Source organism: Canis lupus, chromosome 9 (genome assembly GCF_048164855.1).
Source record: "Canis lupus baileyi chromosome 9, mCanLup2.hap1, whole genome shotgun sequence".
Classification (NCBI taxonomy): domain Eukaryota; kingdom Metazoa; phylum Chordata; class Mammalia; order Carnivora; family Canidae; genus Canis; species Canis lupus.
Window position 1 is genome coordinate 45,542,458 of NC_132846.1, and position 17,443 is coordinate 45,559,900.

The 17,443-nt window shown below is 41.2% G+C and overlaps 2 protein-coding genes and 1 pseudogene across 19 annotated transcripts in view; 1 reads left to right on the plus strand and 2 right to left on the minus strand.

Annotated features, from left to right (window-relative positions):
- Positions 1–7,978, minus strand: part of SYNJ2BP (synaptojanin 2 binding protein) — a 38,190-nt gene extending 30,212 nt beyond the window's left edge. The window contains exon 1 of the mRNA XM_072839114.1: positions 7,789–7,978. Within this exon, the coding sequence (XP_072695215.1) occupies positions 7,789–7,852 (64 nt within the window). The 5' untranslated portion in view covers positions 7,853–7,978. The remainder of the gene's footprint in view (positions 1–7,788) is intronic.
- A 38-nt stretch (positions 7,979–8,016) lies between these two features.
- The window catches only part of LOC140640180 (nucleoside diphosphate-linked moiety X motif 6-like), an 84,363-nt gene continuing 74,936 nt past the window's right edge, over positions 8,017–17,443 (plus strand). For 11 of the 18 annotated variants that reach the window (XR_012036853.1, XR_012036850.1, XR_012036851.1 and 8 more), the window contains exon 1: positions 8,021–8,152. The gene's annotated coding sequence lies outside the window, so the exon portion shown is untranslated. The other 7 variants (XR_012036856.1, XM_072839105.1, XM_072839107.1 and 4 more) reach the window with 4 other exon arrangements.
- On the minus strand, positions 11,680–17,368 carry LOC140639496 (ragulator complex protein LAMTOR1 pseudogene; annotated as a pseudogene).

The window sequence follows — 17,443 nt, forward strand, 5'->3', positions numbered from 1 at the left end:
CTCTGGTTTCAATTCTCAGAATACCATGAATTTCTGACTTTTGCCAATTGGATAAATCCTTCTACTGTGGACAAGAGAGGTAATATGGGCAGCCCGGGTGGCTCAGCGGTTTGGTGCCACCTTCAGCCCAGGGCTGGGTCCTGGAGACCCAGGATCGAGTCCCACATCGGGCTACCTGCACGGAGCCTGCTTCTTCCTCTGCCTGTGTCTCTGCTTTTCTGTCTCTCATTAATAGATAAATAAAATCTTTAAAAAAAAAAAAAGCGAGATATAATGTAACACCTGTTAGTTAAATAGCCAATCCTGCACTAATCAGTTTAAATTCTGCCAGCACCGTAATTTTTTCAAAACAAGTTATGTGACCTTGTGGTTTTTACCTTTATAAGCCTGTACTCCCAGCTCACAATCCAGGGCACATTATCAATTTTGGTTGACCGTATCTCCCAGTGAAACCCCAAATAAGCATTTTGGTTGCTTTATACCCCCTCGTTTGACAGCTCCCCAACTTTTCTCTGAAATATTTATGTAGATATCTTTAATCTCTCATTCCATTATAAACCTTTGTTCAAACACTGAATGTATAGGCCAGGTCTCTACTGGATGTCTCCATTTGCTCCTTTGCTTTCAAAGTGTTTCAATCTCTTCATTTTTACATCATATTACAATCTGTACCCTCCCCCACTGCCCTCTTTTCTACTTTCTCTTACTCTACTGCTTCTTGCCCCAAATATGGTAATCTGCACATTGTAGCAGGCATGGACATACCATAGTTTTGTTAAGGGGAGAATGATACTATCTAATTTATTTCTGAAACACTTCCTAAAGACATTTAATATGGTCTCAAGTCTTCTGTCTGATTCTACAAGGGATAGAACATATCTTATGAAGGATCATCACTATTTTGGTTTTTCTACCTTTTTTTTTTAAGATTTTATTTATTTATTCATGAGAGACATACACACAGAGAGAGGCAGAGACACAAGCAAAGGGAAAAGCAGGCTCCCTGCAGGGAGCTGGATGTGGGACTCTATCCTGGGACTCCAGGATCATGCCCTGGGCTGAAGTCAAGTGCTAAACTGCTGAGCCACCCAGGTGTCCCAGTTTTTCTACCTCTTGAAGGTACTTGGCATATGCCTTTCATAATTAATAATTACCCTTCTATTCTCCTAACTGTAAAATTCTTAAAAATAGGGATCTTTTAGTCTTTATTTTAGCAAATATAATTCCTAATCATAGTGTAGGCATGTAGTAAACACTAAATGAATGTTTTTAAAAACAGCTTCCCTTTATTTCTGAGCTCTGAAACCAAGTTTGTTCCTATTCTATCATCTTGGATCTTTTTCCTCAATAAGCAATTTTGTATTTATTCAGTCACTGGTGACCTTCCTGCCTAGTCACATGGATTTAAAAAAATGTTTCTATAGTTCAGCATCTATCAGCTTGCCTTTCTACTTCTCCAAAGTAATTTCTAGATGTCTTACTTTACAGTTATTCTTGGAAAAAAAATTTTTTTTATTCTTGGAAAAATATTAACAAGAATGATCCTTGAAGCAATCTTTAGAGACTGGTATAAAACACTCCTCTCAATCTCAATCTATCTACACTCTCCTACCAATCTATCCCTGATTTTATAGTATACTGTCTCCTTGTTCCTTGAATTTTAGTTTCCTATGCATTATAATACCTTATGTTCAAATTCATTCTTTCTTTCTTAAAGTTAGTGGAGAGCCCTGTTTGACTTTTTGAAAGCTGAAATAGACCATGTTACTAATTCTCTTTACTTACAACATTCTATTATATTTTTCTGACATTTTATCAGTTTTTTTTAACAATTTTTTTTGAAATTTTTATTTATTTATGATAGCCACAGAGAGAGAGAGAGAGAGAGAGAAGCAGGCTCCATGCACTGGGAGCCTGATGTGGGATTTGATCCCGGGTCTCCAGGATCGTGCCCTGGGCCAAAGGCAGGCGCCAAACCACTGCGCCACCCAGGGATCCCTTTATCAGTTTTCTTAGTCATTTCATGAACACTTACCCACCACTTTGTGTCATACCAGCAAGGTATTAGGAAAACAGAAGATGAAGTATGTATCTTTTGAATCAGAAGAGCTCAGAGTGAAGTAGAGGGGGAGAAAACACAAGTAAGGAAGCAAATATAGAAATAAATAAATAAATAATATGCACAGAGTCCAGCTGGAACATAAAGAGAATAAAAACTTTGTATGATGATTCAGAACCTGGGTTTTTAAGTCATACAGACTTGAATATGATCCTTAGCTCTACCTGTCAAAGAACTGTGTGACCTAAGAGTCAAGGTTTTCCCATTTTTAAAATGGGATAATAAGGGATCCCTGGATGGCACAGCGGTTTGGCGCCTGCCTTTGGCCCAGGGCGTGATCCTGGAGACCTGGGATCAAATCCCACGTCGAGCTCCCAGTGCATGGAGCCTGCTTCTCCCTCTGCCTATGTCTCTGCCTCTCTCTTTCTCTGTGTGACTATCATACATAAATAAAAATTTAAAAAAAAAATGGGATAATAACCATTTCATCTGTTCCTTGTTGAGAGTACATGAAACAAAGTGCTTAGTATAACAATACACGGTAAGCACTCAATAAATGGTGTATGATATTCATTAACAAGGGGGCAGCTAGCCTGTAAGGCTTCCTGGAGGAGGTAACTCTTGAATTCAGTCATAATCAACGAACAGGAAGGGGAAGGAATCAAAACGGAACCTTAGAGAAAAGTTAAGTTTCCACTCTAGCATTAAAACTTTTCATAATCCAGTCTCTAAGTACCTCAGCAACCTCATCTCCCTTAACTCTCCTAAAAGAAGGCTCCTTTCCATCCAGGCTGGTATACTCACTGACCTCAGAATATGCTTTACTAATTTTCCCTTTACTATTACTGCCTAGGCCATACCCTTCCCTATGCCTGGCACTGGTCTACAGACTATCTATAAGACCAACATAAATTCTACCTTTTTTTTTTTTTAAAGATTTATTTATTTATTCATGAGAGACACAGAGAGAGAGGCAGAGACATAGGCAGAGGGAGAAGCAGGCTCCTCAAAGGGAGCCCGATAGAGACTCGAACCCAGGACCTCGGGATCATGACCTCAACCACCCAGAAGCCCCAAATTCTACCTTCTTATAATTTAGGAGTCTGGCCATTATCAATGGCTCCATTCTTTGAACTTTTCCAGCACAAGGTCAGATTAACACACACCCCACCACATTTCTTCTGCCCTCTGACAACATACACACTCATCATAGTCCTCCTTAACCATCCTTTGCACTGAGATTTCACTTTTCACATGTGAATGTAATGTCTCCATTGGAATGTAAATTCCATGAGGGTAAGACTTTATACAAGCAAGAGAAAACAGGACAAAGATAGCGCACCTTAGTGTCAGATTTATTTGGCACATGAGGGAACAGTTCAGAAAACTCTTAGCAACAGTGTCAAGGTCAAATGCAAAGCACATGACCAATCTGTAGAGACTTAAATGCTTGGACTTAATATGGTTTCCTGTTTTTAGGTTCTTACCTTGATATGCCCTCAGCTCTATCAACAGCTAACTATAAAAACTTTCCACTGTGGACTATGCTAGTCATTTAAGATGCCTCAAATCCTTAAGGCATGATATAAGCAAATAAAGGTCAGGAGAAAGACTGGCGACAACTCCTTAGAAATGGCTACTTTAATGGAAGGTAGTATATGGAATAGTAGAATCAACAGATCTATGTTAAACTTACTGGCTTTAAAACTTGGATAAATCCCTAACGTCTCTGAGAGATCATTTTCTCATCTAATAATGTGGATGAATCACTTAAGCACTCAAGGTTGCTGTGAAGATGAAATGAGTTAATATATAAAGTAACTAACACAGTACCAGAAATATAATACCCTTCTAATTATTCATTATTAAAACATCAAACTAATCCACAATTCTCTGCAAAAAAAAAAAAAAAAAAAAAAAAAAAGTAAAAAAATAGGGATTCTCTTCCCTCTTTAAAGATATCAGGAACAACCTGCTGAACCCCATTGAGGCCTCAGTCTTGAACAAGGAATCTTAATTCTAATATCCAGTGGATCAGAGGGTTGTCTTTATGGTCAATCGCTACCTGTTTTGGGGGAGGGGAGGATAGCAGGAGGGGAGAGGGAAAGAGCTGGAGGGGGGGCTCCTAGATTAGATTCTTGTGATACTTGTTAGAGTAACTGGGTCTTTTCAAAATTAAGAACACTTAATTTGATAAAGGACAATGTGGGAGGCTGAGAGACTGTAACCAAGCTGAACACCCATAGAAAGTAAAAAGATCAATGGTGTTCCATAAAGGATAAAAGGTGAATTCTTCAAACCTTTGAAACCATTTAAAATTGTGACCACCACCTCTTCAGATCACCCACTGTTAGTCCAAAATGGCAGGAGTTATAACATAACATGCGAGATGGGCCAAAAAAATAATAAATTCCTAGAAGTGGAAGACACTTCCAAAGTCATCCAGCCTAAGTGTTCTCTTAAACAGTTGAGGAGGTAGGAATGGGAGAGATGCCAAGCTACATGCCAAGTCTCTTTCTGCCTCACCAGATACTCACTTCCCCTAAGATTTCGTTTTTTCCCTTGAAGTAAGCATGATCACACAGAACAAGCTAACTTACCTTGCAAAATGGGCCCAAACACTGAAAATATCTCAAGACTCTTGCCCTTGATAGAACACTGGCACAAAAGTGCAGAATGTGCATTTTTTGCTGTTACCTGATTAAACTATCAGGTCTCTGCATAGGAAGTTGTACATACAGAGTGACAATGTTGCCTACAAGCAGAAATACATATTTGTAAGTAGTGGCTTTTCATAGTTCTTCTACAGGACAAAAGATCTCTATGAGCCTACCAAAGTTACTAGAAGTTTCTGGTGGTGATAAATGACTTCTTCCCTCTGTGTGTTCATGATGACACATTAAAGAAAAGCTGAATTAGAATGTGAGGCTTCTTACAACATACCAGGTAACTAGCTCTGAGAGGTGACAGAAACTTGAAACATTCTCTTGATAACTGAAGCAACCAAACATCAAATGACTGTTTTATCCCAGTTCAATCCTAAATTTGTGACTCCATTCTCCTAAACTCTTAAATTTATCAACTTACAGGAGTAAGACATGAAAATACTTAGGAAAATTAAAGGAGTCACCTGGTAAATAAATATTCATTGTGAATAAACATACATATACTATAGAAACTAAACTACTGGGATCCCTGGGTGGCGCAGCGGTTTAGCGCCTGCCTTTGGCCCAGGGCGAGATCCTGGAAACCCGGAATCGAATCCCACGTTGGGTTCCCGGTGCATGGAGCCTGCTTCTCCCTCTCCCTCTGCCTGTATCTGTGCCTCTCTCTCTCTCCGTATCATAAATAAATAAATAAATAAAAGACTGTTAAAAAAAAAAAAAAAGGAAAAAAAGAAACTAAACTACTTTTGAGGGAAATATATTAACTAGATGTAATTACTCTTTTTAATTAGTTCCTTGAAGTTTGTCCTAACTCAAATGATTCAGAAAAATGTCAACACTAAGAACTTTAGGTTTCAAAGATCAGCAGGATCAGAAATTTTGGAGAATAGTGAGCTGAACATTAGTCAACCCTACTATGCAAACTCCAGAAAAGGTGAAGTGATATTACACTGAACTTTAAAAATATATTCAGTGACTTGAACACCCAAGATAATATCAGAGTTCTGCTCTGCTGTGGATGCCACAGCAAAAGAATTATGTCAAAGTACATTAAATTCTTAGGAGACACGAATCAAATCCCAAATCACATCAAGGCAGCTAATATAATAATTAGGGATACTGAGGCTATAGAGGAAAAAGACAAAACAGGAGCAGAACAACTAGATGTCTTTAAATACTTGCAGGATAATCAGAAAAGGAACTAGCATTGTTTTAACTGGCCCTAGGAACAAGAACCAGTGGATGAACAGTATAAGAATGCAGATTTGGCTTAACAATACTTTTCCATATTAGCTTCAGAAGTCAATAAATATGAAGAGTGAGAGGAGAGGGGCACCTGGGTGGCTCAGTCGGTTGAGCGTCTGCCTTTAGCTCAGGGCATGATCCCAGGGTCCTGGGATTGACCCGTCTGTCGAGCTCCCTGCTCATCAAAGTCTTTTTCTCCTTTTGGTTCTGCCTGCTTGTGCTCTTTCTTTCAAATAAATAAATAAATAACATCTTAAAAAAAAAAAAAAGAGGAGAAATTTACATAAAGTAGGAAAAAGGAGTCAAAAAAACTGGGCATACTGAATGAGCATTCAACAAACATTTAGGTGCTCCTCTGAAGCAGGACATTAAGTCATGCAGATTAGAATGAATTACATCCATAAGTGAAGCTGACTTCCAATCTTCTATGACAAGAAAAAAGGCAAAGTACGGATGATTCTGAAAGGTATATTTTATGAAGAACAGTCTCTAAGTGGTATTCAAGATATTGCACAATTCCACATGAGACAAGATGATGGACTGTTCTAGTAAATGGTAATGGAGCCAAAAGGAGCAGAGATTTATGGAAACATTTCAGAACTAGAGCTCATGGTACTTGATGACTCTTGGAATAACAGTATTTAGCAGGATTTTTGTGCTAATCTAGCTATTCATCTATTAATAATAACAACAATGGAAGCAAACACACAGTGCTATCTAGGGTGTCAGGCAATGTTCTGAACGTTTTACATAGATTAACTCATTTCATTCTCATAACCCTTTGCAATATATTCTATTATCACGCACATTTTAACGGATGAGAAACTAAGGCTTAGCTTCTATCAGGAGAGTTAGGCAGACAACCGATGTCAAAGTTCTATTAAGAGGTTAGATACCAGATGGATCTACATAATCCCGGAGCCAAAGCTCTTAAATCAGTAGACAGCTGTAAGGGGAGGCAACAAAACCCAAGGCAGGCTGCATATAATGAGTTAAGAGCCCAGGGGAGTGAGAGCGTTGGCGGAAACACAGGGGTTTGAGGAGAAAGATGACTGAAAGCTAAGTGAGGATTTAGCGGTATCAGAATCACAGGACGTGCTTGTTTTGAAAAAAAGAAAAAAAAAAAGAGAGAAGAAACAACTCAAACAAACAAAACCTGCATTGAATCCAATTTCCTAAGAGATGGGACCTAGGAAATTTTTTTTTTTTTTTTAAAGCAAAAGCATAACCGAGAAACCCTGGGTAATATTGAGGCCCAAGTAAGCTTTAAAAAGTGCTGTGGCAGATCTCTAAGGTTTCTTAGCGTTTTAGCATTCCAGTCGACACTCTAAATGAATTTCCCAAAAAAATGAAAAGAAGGAGGGGAGATTCCAGCAGTTAAAAAAACAACAAAAACAAAAACACAAAAAACGGCCATGCGTTTACAGTCAACACCGTGTACGCTCCCATTTTTCACTAAACAGGTCCTCACGGGAACAGGGATAAAAAGCAGGCAACGGAAGGAGGGGTGTGGTGTTAAAAAAGCAGGCTTGGGGCAGAACTTTCTGGTACAATTTGCCCGCCAAGGAAAACCTCCCTGACTATAATAAATACATGTGACAATCCGACTGAAAAATGAGGTGGATTCCTCAGATCCGGGTCCGGCTAACGAAGGATGCCAATATGGTCTTGTACGTGCTCAAAGCGTCGCAGGGAACCTCTAGGCTGGGGCCTGTCTGCTCCAAGGCCAAACCAACCGGGGCTCAGCAGAGGAGGTTGTCTGCTCCGCAATTACAACCTCAAGCACCCTGCTCCCGGAGACCACCTGTGCGCACGTACCCGAGGGTCCCCTCGTAAGATTGATTTCCTCCTCAGTGACCAAGTAATCCACTCTTCCGTTCATGTCTCACCGCTCGGCCGGCTCCGCGCCCGGGTCGGCTGGGACTCGCGCAGGTGAAGGTGAACCAATCTCTGCGCGCCACCCGAGGCACAACGCTTTCGGTTTCAGCAGCCCGCGGACCGGAAGAGGAAGGCGGGCGCGCTGGGAGCGCGGGGCATGCTGGGAGTCGTGGTTCGGGCGGCCAGCCCGCCATCTTTACCTCGCCCGGGTCCGCGCCGCCAGCTCTGAGGTGAGCGACGAGCCGCTTGCCGTCCTCCTTTACCGTCGGGAGTGGGCGTCGTCGAGGTCACTCAGTTGATATTGGTGAGGAGAAATTAAACATGAAATCTCCTGACATCTTAGAAAATCGCTACAAACCTGGGTGTGGGGGGTGGGAAATAAGTTCTGTTACTCAGTAATCCTGAGACCCGAGTGGGAGGAGGGGCGTGCCAGGCGTTGCCGCTAATGCGACTGCAGAGCACGAAGTAGCCGGGCAGGTACCATCCGTTCGATGCGCGTTCTCGTGTAAGAGTTTGCTGTATTCGTTCTTCGGTAAGTCGCCCCTGTAGTGGCCACCCACTTTGTTACTGAATTGCCGTGATCCAAAAGGAAAATAAAACTATGACAAGCAGGTACTTAAAAGCTTGGAGCAAGGCGCTGAGGCGGTAACTCCTACGGGTGAGGGGAGACGGGGCACTATCTTCCTTGATATTTACATTTCAGAGACTTGTACCTCACAAGAGGCTTTTGGGCTTTTAGAAAATTGTATGTATATATAGAAGAGACAAAGGAGGGGTACCTAGGTGGCTCAGTCCTTTAATCCTCCAACTCTTGATATCTGGCCGGGCCCTGAGCTCAGGTTGGTCGGGTCTGTGGAGGCCGAGAATATTAAGGCCATTCCACTCTAAGTTCAGTGTCAGCACGAGTACAGCCATCCCAGGCCCCTGTGAATAAGAGCCGAACTTTACCTTACTTCAGTTACAGGAAGAAAACAGCTTAAAGCTTAACGTCCTAGAAAGCCCCATATTAGAATAAGAACAGAGCTCAATGCCCTTGAAAGCCCCATATCAGAATGTAAACAGAACTTGAGAAATGGTGCAGCCACTCTGGAAAACTGTGTGGAGGTTCCTCAAAGAGTTAAAAATAGACCTGCCCTACGACCCAGCAATGGCACTGCTGGGGATTTACCCCAAAGATACAGATGCAATGAAACGCCGGGACACCTGCCCCCCGATGTTTCTAGCAGCAATGTCCACAATAGCCAAACTGTGGAAGGAGCCTCGGTGTCCATCGGAAAATGAATGGATAAAGAAGATGTGGTTTATGTATACAATGGAATATTACTCAGCCATTAGAAACGACAAATACCCACCGTTTGCTTCGAAGTGGATGGAACTGGAAGGAATTATGCTGAGTGAAATGAGTCAATGGGAGAAGGACAAACATTATATGTTCTCATTCATTTGGGGAATATAAATAATAGTGAAAGGGAATAGAAGGGAAGGGAGAAGAAATGGGTAAGAAATATCAGAAAGGGAGACAGAACATAAAGACTCCTAACTCTGGGAAATGAACTAGGGGTGGCGGAAGGGGAGGAGGGCGGGGGGGGGGGGGGGGGGGGTGAATGGGTGAGGGGCACTGAGGGGGGCACTTGACGAGATGAGCACTGGGTGTTCTGTATGTTGGCAAATTGAACACCAATAAAAAATAAATTTATTATTTAAAAAAAAAGAACTTGAGAAATCCCTCCACCCCTTCTGGAGGTCCCCTAGACCAGCCCATAAAACTAAGCTGAAACCCACCTCGGGGTCCAAGTCCCTGCTCCGCTGTGTCGGGTACATTTGGACCCAAGCTCGAGCTTGTAATTAAATCCTCGTGTGTTTGCATCGGTGTCGGTTCCTTGGTGGTTTCTCGGATTCGCAATCTTGGGCACAACAGGGTCCAGCCCGCCTCAGGCTCCAGGCTGAGCAGGGAGTCTGCTTGTCCCTCTCCCTCTGCTTTTTCCCCTCCTTGTGCTCTTGCTCTCTCCCTCAAATAGGTAAATAAAATCTTTAAAAAAAAATTTTTCTTTGAAAGAGACGAAGGATTTATTAATTACAAATTTGCTCAAGAAAAGTCCTCTGAGAAAAGGAAAGAGGGGTAGAGGTTTCTTCTTTTTGGTAACGGAAAATTCACAGTTTTTATTTGTTGGTTTAATTCTTACAGTAAGATTAGTGGATGCACTGTGACTTCAGCAGCCTTCCTGACTTTTGAAGTAGGATTCCAAAACAGAGTTCTAAGGAACGATTTCAGATAAAAAATTCAAGAGCCTTAAAGGGCAAGAAGGACACTTAAATATGGGAGACAACCCGGAATTAGACCACAGGGAGTGGTGGGGTACCTTGGAGGGCTGACAAGTGCGGTTCCGATTAAGGCATTCAAATTCTGATTAAATAATCAAACCAGAACCTACTGGGTTTACAAAGAAAACAAGAGGCAGGGCAGCCCGGGTGGCTCAGCAGTTTAGCACCTGCCTTCCGCCCAGGGTGTGATCCTGGAGTCCTGGGATTGAATCCCATGTCTGGCTCCCTGTATGGAGCCTGCTTCTCCCTCTGCCTGTGTCTCTGCCTCTCTCTCTCTCTCAAGAATAAGTAAATAAAATCTTAAAAAACGAAAAACAAGAGGATTCAGCAGGAACGCCTCTTACTTGCTAATCCTGCAAGAAGTTAATGTAGAATAATGGAAAGAATGCAGGAGATGATGTCAGAAGATCTGGTCTCGAGTTTCAGTTCCATCTTTTTGGAGTTGTCTGGCTTTGAGCGAATAATCTAACATACATTTCCTAACTGATTCCCCATCTGAAAAAGGGCATGATAATAGGTCTTTAAAATGTCGAAAGGATTAAATGAGATGACATTTTAAAAATTACTTGTCATTTTCAGGGGTGCCTGGGCTGCTCAGGCCTTTGGCCATCTGACTCTTGGTTTCGGCTCAGGTCATGATCTCATGGGTCCTGGGACTGAGCCCTCTGTCGGGCTTTGCACTTAGCAGGGCGTCTGACGTCTGAGATTCTCTCTCCTTCTGCTTACCCGCCTCCCCCCCCCCCCATCATGTGCTCACACGTGCTCTCTCTCAAATAAGTAAACCTTACAAGAAAGTTACTCCTCACCTTCAAACTTAGATTCATGCCACCCTCACTTCTAAGCCGCCTCAACATGTTGACTGAGTGGATAAAATGATCATACTAAAAAGCAGAATACGGTAAGCAAAAAAAAGTACAAATAAATATGAGATTGGACTATCGAGAGAGAAAAGGGGAAGCAAATGAGAAAAGCAAATCATCAATGAAGAAATATGCAAAAAATCCATAAACAAAAAAGAGAAATAGACTCCTAGATGAAAAAAACTTGGTTAACAAAGTGGGGAGGTATTAGGAGGTGGGCAAAATAGGTAAAGTGGATAAAAGAGGTACAAAATTCCAGTTATAAAATAAGTCATGGGGATGTAATGTACAGCATAGGAAATAAAGCCAATATTGTAGTAATAAATCCTAGTGAGGTGCATGTGAGCACCAAGTCAGGGAGAGGAAGACAGGAGTGAGGCCAAGAGAAGGTGGGAAGGGGACCCATAGGCCCCCTAGGGATCACCCTCACGGTCGTACCTCTACTTTTCCAGTGACAATGAAGACCTTCTAGGCCCTGACCTTTTGATCCCACACATCCCTGGCCAGGGCTTTGAATACCAGTCCCAAATGCTTCTACCCTCCCTTGTTCCATCCTTACTTGCTCAGGCTTTCAGCCTTGTCCTCTTCCACACTCTTATCTGTGATTAAGTAGCAGGTTAGGGTACTGTGTGAGCCAGAGAGGCTGAGGGTTGGGGGAGGCAGGATGGAGGTAGGATAAAGCGAGAAGAGGACCTGTTCAAGGATCTTTCTCTTCAAGGAGCCCCAAACTGTACAACCAGCTCCTTTTTTGCATCCACTTGGATCTGAGAAAGTGCATTGTAGGCATAAACAGCTATCTTGGAGACCTGCTGCAAGTCGGAGAAGGGGATGGGCTTGCTGGCCACCATTTGGTGGGGCTGGCTGGTGAGAGATTGTGGCGGCAGCAGCTTCTTCTGGTGGGGCAGACTGCTGCTCAGCATAGCCAAGTGGGTGCTGTGCTGCCTTCCTTGCTTAGTCCATGTACTCATGCTGCTCCATGCTCTGGGAGTCCACAGCAGATGTGTCAACGATGTTGGGGGCTATCTTAGCAAGGAGGAGGAGAGCAGGCCCTGCTCATCTGTGTGAGTGGAAAGTAGGCTGTGGTAGTCAACTCCTTTGAGGGCTTTGGCAGAGGAGCTTCTAGGGTCCAGCAGTAGCTTCTGCTCGTCTTGGTCCTGGGCCTGGTCCAAGTCTTCATTCTTGCTGCTTGTAGCAGCACTCCATGGCTGGGTTCCGGTTAGGCACCTAGGCCAGGCCAGGAGGGCCAGTGGGCGTCCTTTAGGAGCCCTTCGGTCTCATGACCTGTGGCTGCATCCAACAAGCAGCCACCGCCTCCCCACCTAGCCCTTCCTTCTCAGAGCCTCACAGCTGCCCTTGTTACTGTGTTTTAATGTCTATTTTGTCTGGTATAAGTACTGCTACCTTGCTTTTGTTTTTTCCACTTCCATTTGCATGCAATATCTTTTTCTATCACTTTCAATCTGTGTGTTTTTAAGTCTGAAGTGAGTCTCTTGTAGGCAGCATATAGGTAGGTCTTTTTTATTTTTTAAGGCATTCAGTCACTTTATGTCTTTTGATTGCAACATTAGACCATTTACATTTAAAGTAATTAATTGGCAAGCATGTACTTACTGCCATTTTGTTAATTGTTTTTTGTAGTTCTCTGCTCCTTTTTTCTTCTCTTCCCTTGTGATAGACGACTTTAGTGTTACACATGGATTCCTTTTTATTTTTTATATATCTATCATAGGTTCTCAGTCTGTTACCATGAGGTTAATGTATAAAATCCTAAGTATGTAACAGTCTGTATTAAGCTGATGGTTATTTAAGTTTGAACACATTCTAAAAGCACTACATTTATACTTTGCTCCTCCATGTTTTATATATATCATATTTTATATTTCTTTATGAATTCCTTTACTAATTTTTTTATATAATAGATTTTACTTTTGTCTTTCAGCTTTCATAGTAGCTTTATAAGTGATCAATCTTTTATATAAAATCTTTTATATAAAAAGGGATCACTTTTTATAAGTGATCAAACCTTTATTATACGTTTGCTTTTACTAGTTATATGTTTTTATTTCATAATTTTCTTATGAAAATTTCTTTCTTTTAAGACCAGTTTAATGCTGGTGGACTCCTTTAACTTTTGTTTGTCGAGAAAATTGTTATGTCTTCTTCAATTAATGATTAATTTTTCATTTCAGTTGTATTCCTCAGCTCTGTTTCTTTTATATTTTCTATCTCTTTATTGAAGTTCTCACTGGATTCATTGTCTTCTCTCATGTGGTGGGCATCTTTATGAATATTACTTTGAATTCTTTATCAGGTAGATTACTTATCTCTATTACATTTAGTTCTTTTTCTGAAGTTTTGTCCTTTCATTTTGAGTATATTCTTCTATCTCTTCATTTTGTCTGACTTTGTGTTTGTTTTTGTGGGTTAGGTAAAACATACCTCTGCCAGTCTTGAAGGAGTAGGTTTGTGTGGGAATGTACACTGTGTAGACTACACTTGTGCCTTTTGGCTTTGACTGGCTGGTTGAAACTGTGGTGAGCTCAGGCTAGGTGGTTCTAGAGCACTCCACAGAGTCCACCCTGGTGAGACAGCTGGAGCTAAAGTGGGCATGAGTCAGCAGATCCCAAGGTGCTTTGAATGATGGCTGCCCTTGCAGGACAGCTGGAATTGTAACAAGTATGGCACTCCATGCAGGGGGCACTCTGGGGAATGGCTGAAGCTGAAGCATGCTTGGGGTTTGGGGTGTCCTGAGGTGCTTTGTGCTTGGGCAGCCTTAATCAGTTGGAGCTGTAGTGGACAGAAACCAGGGGTATCCTAGTATGCTATGCCAGGGCAGCTTTGGTGGAAAGGCTGGAGCCAGGGTAGGCATAATTGGGGAGCCACTTTTGTGAAACAGCTAAAGCTGGTATGGACTAATGGCGCAGGGCTCGCTGAGCTGGCAGCCTGGCTGGAGCATCCATCTGCACTATCAGAATGGAGGGGCAACATAGATAATGGTGCTCGCCAGCAGCTCCAGCCTCAGAGTTCTAAAAGTTTCCCAACTGTTTGGTGTACATTGGAGGGCTCATCAATTAGACTAATATTCTAATTGCCCTTTAAACCACTGTGGTATTTTTTGCTGTGTCCCAGATTAGGTAAATCTGTGCACAGGCCATTCAATGACATCCCACCACCCACACCCCAGCCCCCCTGTCCTGCCTCACAGTTCATAGCACCCGGTTGGGGTTTTGGTCATTACTGTGTCTGTCTCTTCTCTGTGTGGCTCCCTACCCTTTGTTGTGCAGAGCTGTTTCATCAGCCTTCAGCTGTTTTTCAGGAGGAATGACTCTGTATGTAGATGTAGATTCTGTGTGTCTGTGGGAAGAGGTGAGTTCAGAATCTTTCTACACCACCATCTTGAATCCTTCCTACGTTAAATTTTAGATGTACAAATTGTGTATTTCTTATTCATATCTCCTGTACAGTGACAGCGATTGTAATATCCTTAGTAATTATTCACTAAATACTTGTTGAATGAATAAATAAGTTAATTGTCCTGGAATTGGGCCAGAGAACATTTGAGTAACAAGATCAGTTTCTCACAGATCACTATGAACTGTTTTTGTGTGTGTTTTTTTTTTTTTTTTTTTTTTTTTTTTATTCATGAGAGGTGCAGGGGCGGGGGCAGAGACACAGGCAGAGGGAGAAGCAGGCTCCATGCAGGGAGCCTGATGTGGGACTCGATCCCGGGACTCCAGGACCACACCCTGGGCCGAAGGCAGGCGCTAAACCGCTGAGCCACCCAGGGATCCCTACCACTATGAACTGTTACCCTTGACTAGACTATAAGATCCCTTCTCAGAATACCTTATTCCTTCTAAACCAGCTCTCCCCTCATGCCTACTTCCCTGATAGTGCAGATTTTATCTGCTGTATAACAATTCTAGTGACAGTCTTAAAGTGCACTTTATCATTTAATAGTGGGTAAGGTAGATTTGTTTTAGTATGTTACTTGATTTAGCCTTCATAGTAATCTTCAGAATAATTATAGTTAAGTCTGTTTGGTAGATGAGGAAGCTAAAGATCAAGGAAAAAATTTAACTTGCCCAGGAGTGCATGGCTAGAAAGAAGCATTATCAGGGTTTGAATTTAGGGCCTAGGTATTGATGGTCTTTCTAATACACCTCCCTTTCCCAAAGAACCCAGAGACTTACATAATTAGGATTCCTAGTAGCCTGCTTTAATTATTCAGACTTGATAAGATTAGCATGTAGATAGGTCTCTGATTGATTACATTAAAAACCGTATTCTGAATTTCACATCTGTTTTTCATAGGGTAAGTGAAATTAGCAAATTAGTAGTAGTAGTAATAATATAATAATAATAATTAATAATAATAATAGAGCAAAATAGTAGTAATAGTAGTGGTTCGTGGTTCCTATGATGAGTTGTGCTGTGTCAACTTAGAAACTGAGTTCTCAAACTAAGTTTAACTATGTGACTCTAATGCAGACTTTGACAAAAGAAAAAACATGTACTTAGTTTGGAAGGCAGAAGTGAATTAGTTTTTGGAATTCTTTTTGTAGTTGTGTACGATGAACAGATGCAGAGGTGCCAGGTGAGTTCTAGCTTATCCTTTTTTCCCTCTGTTCCATTTATAACTCTTCTTCCTAAAACTTGTCCAAGATGATCAAGAGTAGACCCAGGTCTATCACTGGAAACTTGAGTATGGACACATACACGAGGTAAGAACATAGAGGCAACAGCTGCCTTTCCAGTTCTTACTTAAGAAGTTGGATGTGGGTAGGTGGCTTTTCAGGTTGGTTGGTTGGCAAACCCTTCTCTGATTCAGCAGGACCCCCTTTTGGACCTTTACTTTCAACTTCTCCAGTTATGTAAGTATGTATTCAACTTCTCCAGTTATGTAAGGTCTAGTTTTTAATGTGGATCACATATCCTAAAACACTGATAGTGATTCTGCATCCCTGACTGAGTCCTAAATGATAGAGTTATTGGTATAGAATAGAACCTAAAGTGGGAATATGGAATTGGTTCTTCATAGCATTCATTCAAAATGGTTACTTAAATTATCATCAAATAATTGGAGTCAAATATCTGATGCTGGAGTCAAATATCTGATGCCATAGGACATTTTAGTCAAAGCATTTAAGAATGTGGGGCTGGGATCCCTGGGTGGCGCAGCGGTTTGGCACCTGCCTTTGGCCCAGGGCGCGATCCTGGAGACTCGGGATCGAATCCCACGTCGGGCTCCCGGTGGATGGAGCCTGTTTCTCCCTCTGCCTGTGTCTCTGCCTCTCTCTCTCTCTCTGTGTGTGTGTAACTATCATAAATAAATAAAAAAATAAAAATAAAAAAAAATGAATGTGGGGCTGGTTAGTTGCTTTATGTGTACTAGAGATCTTGGAGAAAGAAAATGATGAGGTCAGACTTTTAAATGTTTAGCTCAAGGTCCTGGTACAAATATAAATGTGTTTACCTATCTACCTATCTGTATCAATATCTAGATTTTTTTCTTCACCAAAAAAGTGGAATTCTACTATACATAGACTTTTTTTGCTTATTTGGTTGGTTTTGTCCTGATAATACAACAAAAAGGCATTTATTCAAAAAAGTTTTTCTATAAATAGCAAAAAGTGAAAAAAAAGAGACAAAAATCATATGAAAAGATACCAGACTACTGGTATCTACATACTAAAATGAGATACCAATTTTTGACCATGAGTTTGTCAAAAGTTCAAAAAATCTTCTAATTATTCCTCATTCAGTAGAACAACAAAAACCTACACCTAAAATCTGCTAGGCTAATTAATAAAATCTCTGGTATTGATTAGAGTAAAAATAGCTAAAAGACTGGTAGTAATCATATCTGGAGTATAGGTTTTTGATTCAGTCCTAAGTAGTCATCACTGAAGTTGGTACTTCTGTTTAAAGCAACTAAGCATATATTCTATTGTGCTATTGTGAAATAGGTTACAGATAGCATAACAAAACTTATGGTAGGAATAAAATAGTTTGTAACCGATATAAAACAAAATTCAGAAGGAAAAAAATGAAAAGTAAAAGTTCCTCTTTCCTCCAGCTTTATCAGTTCCACTCTTTAAAGGGAACCATTGTTGAGTAATTTTTATGTAAGTGTCTAAAAATTCTCAGTATATATAAATATGTTTCAAGATCTAATCATGAAAATATACTAATATTTAGACTAAGTGGATTTACTTTATACAGGCATACTTTGTTTTGTTGCATTTCCCTTTATTGCACTTTGCAGATACTGTGCTTTTTACAAATTGAAGGTTGATGGCAGCCATGCCATAACCATGCAAGTCTTTCGGCGCCATTTTTCCAACATTTGCTCACTCATGGCTCTGTGTCACATTTTGATAATTTTTGCAGTATTTACAACTTTTTCATTA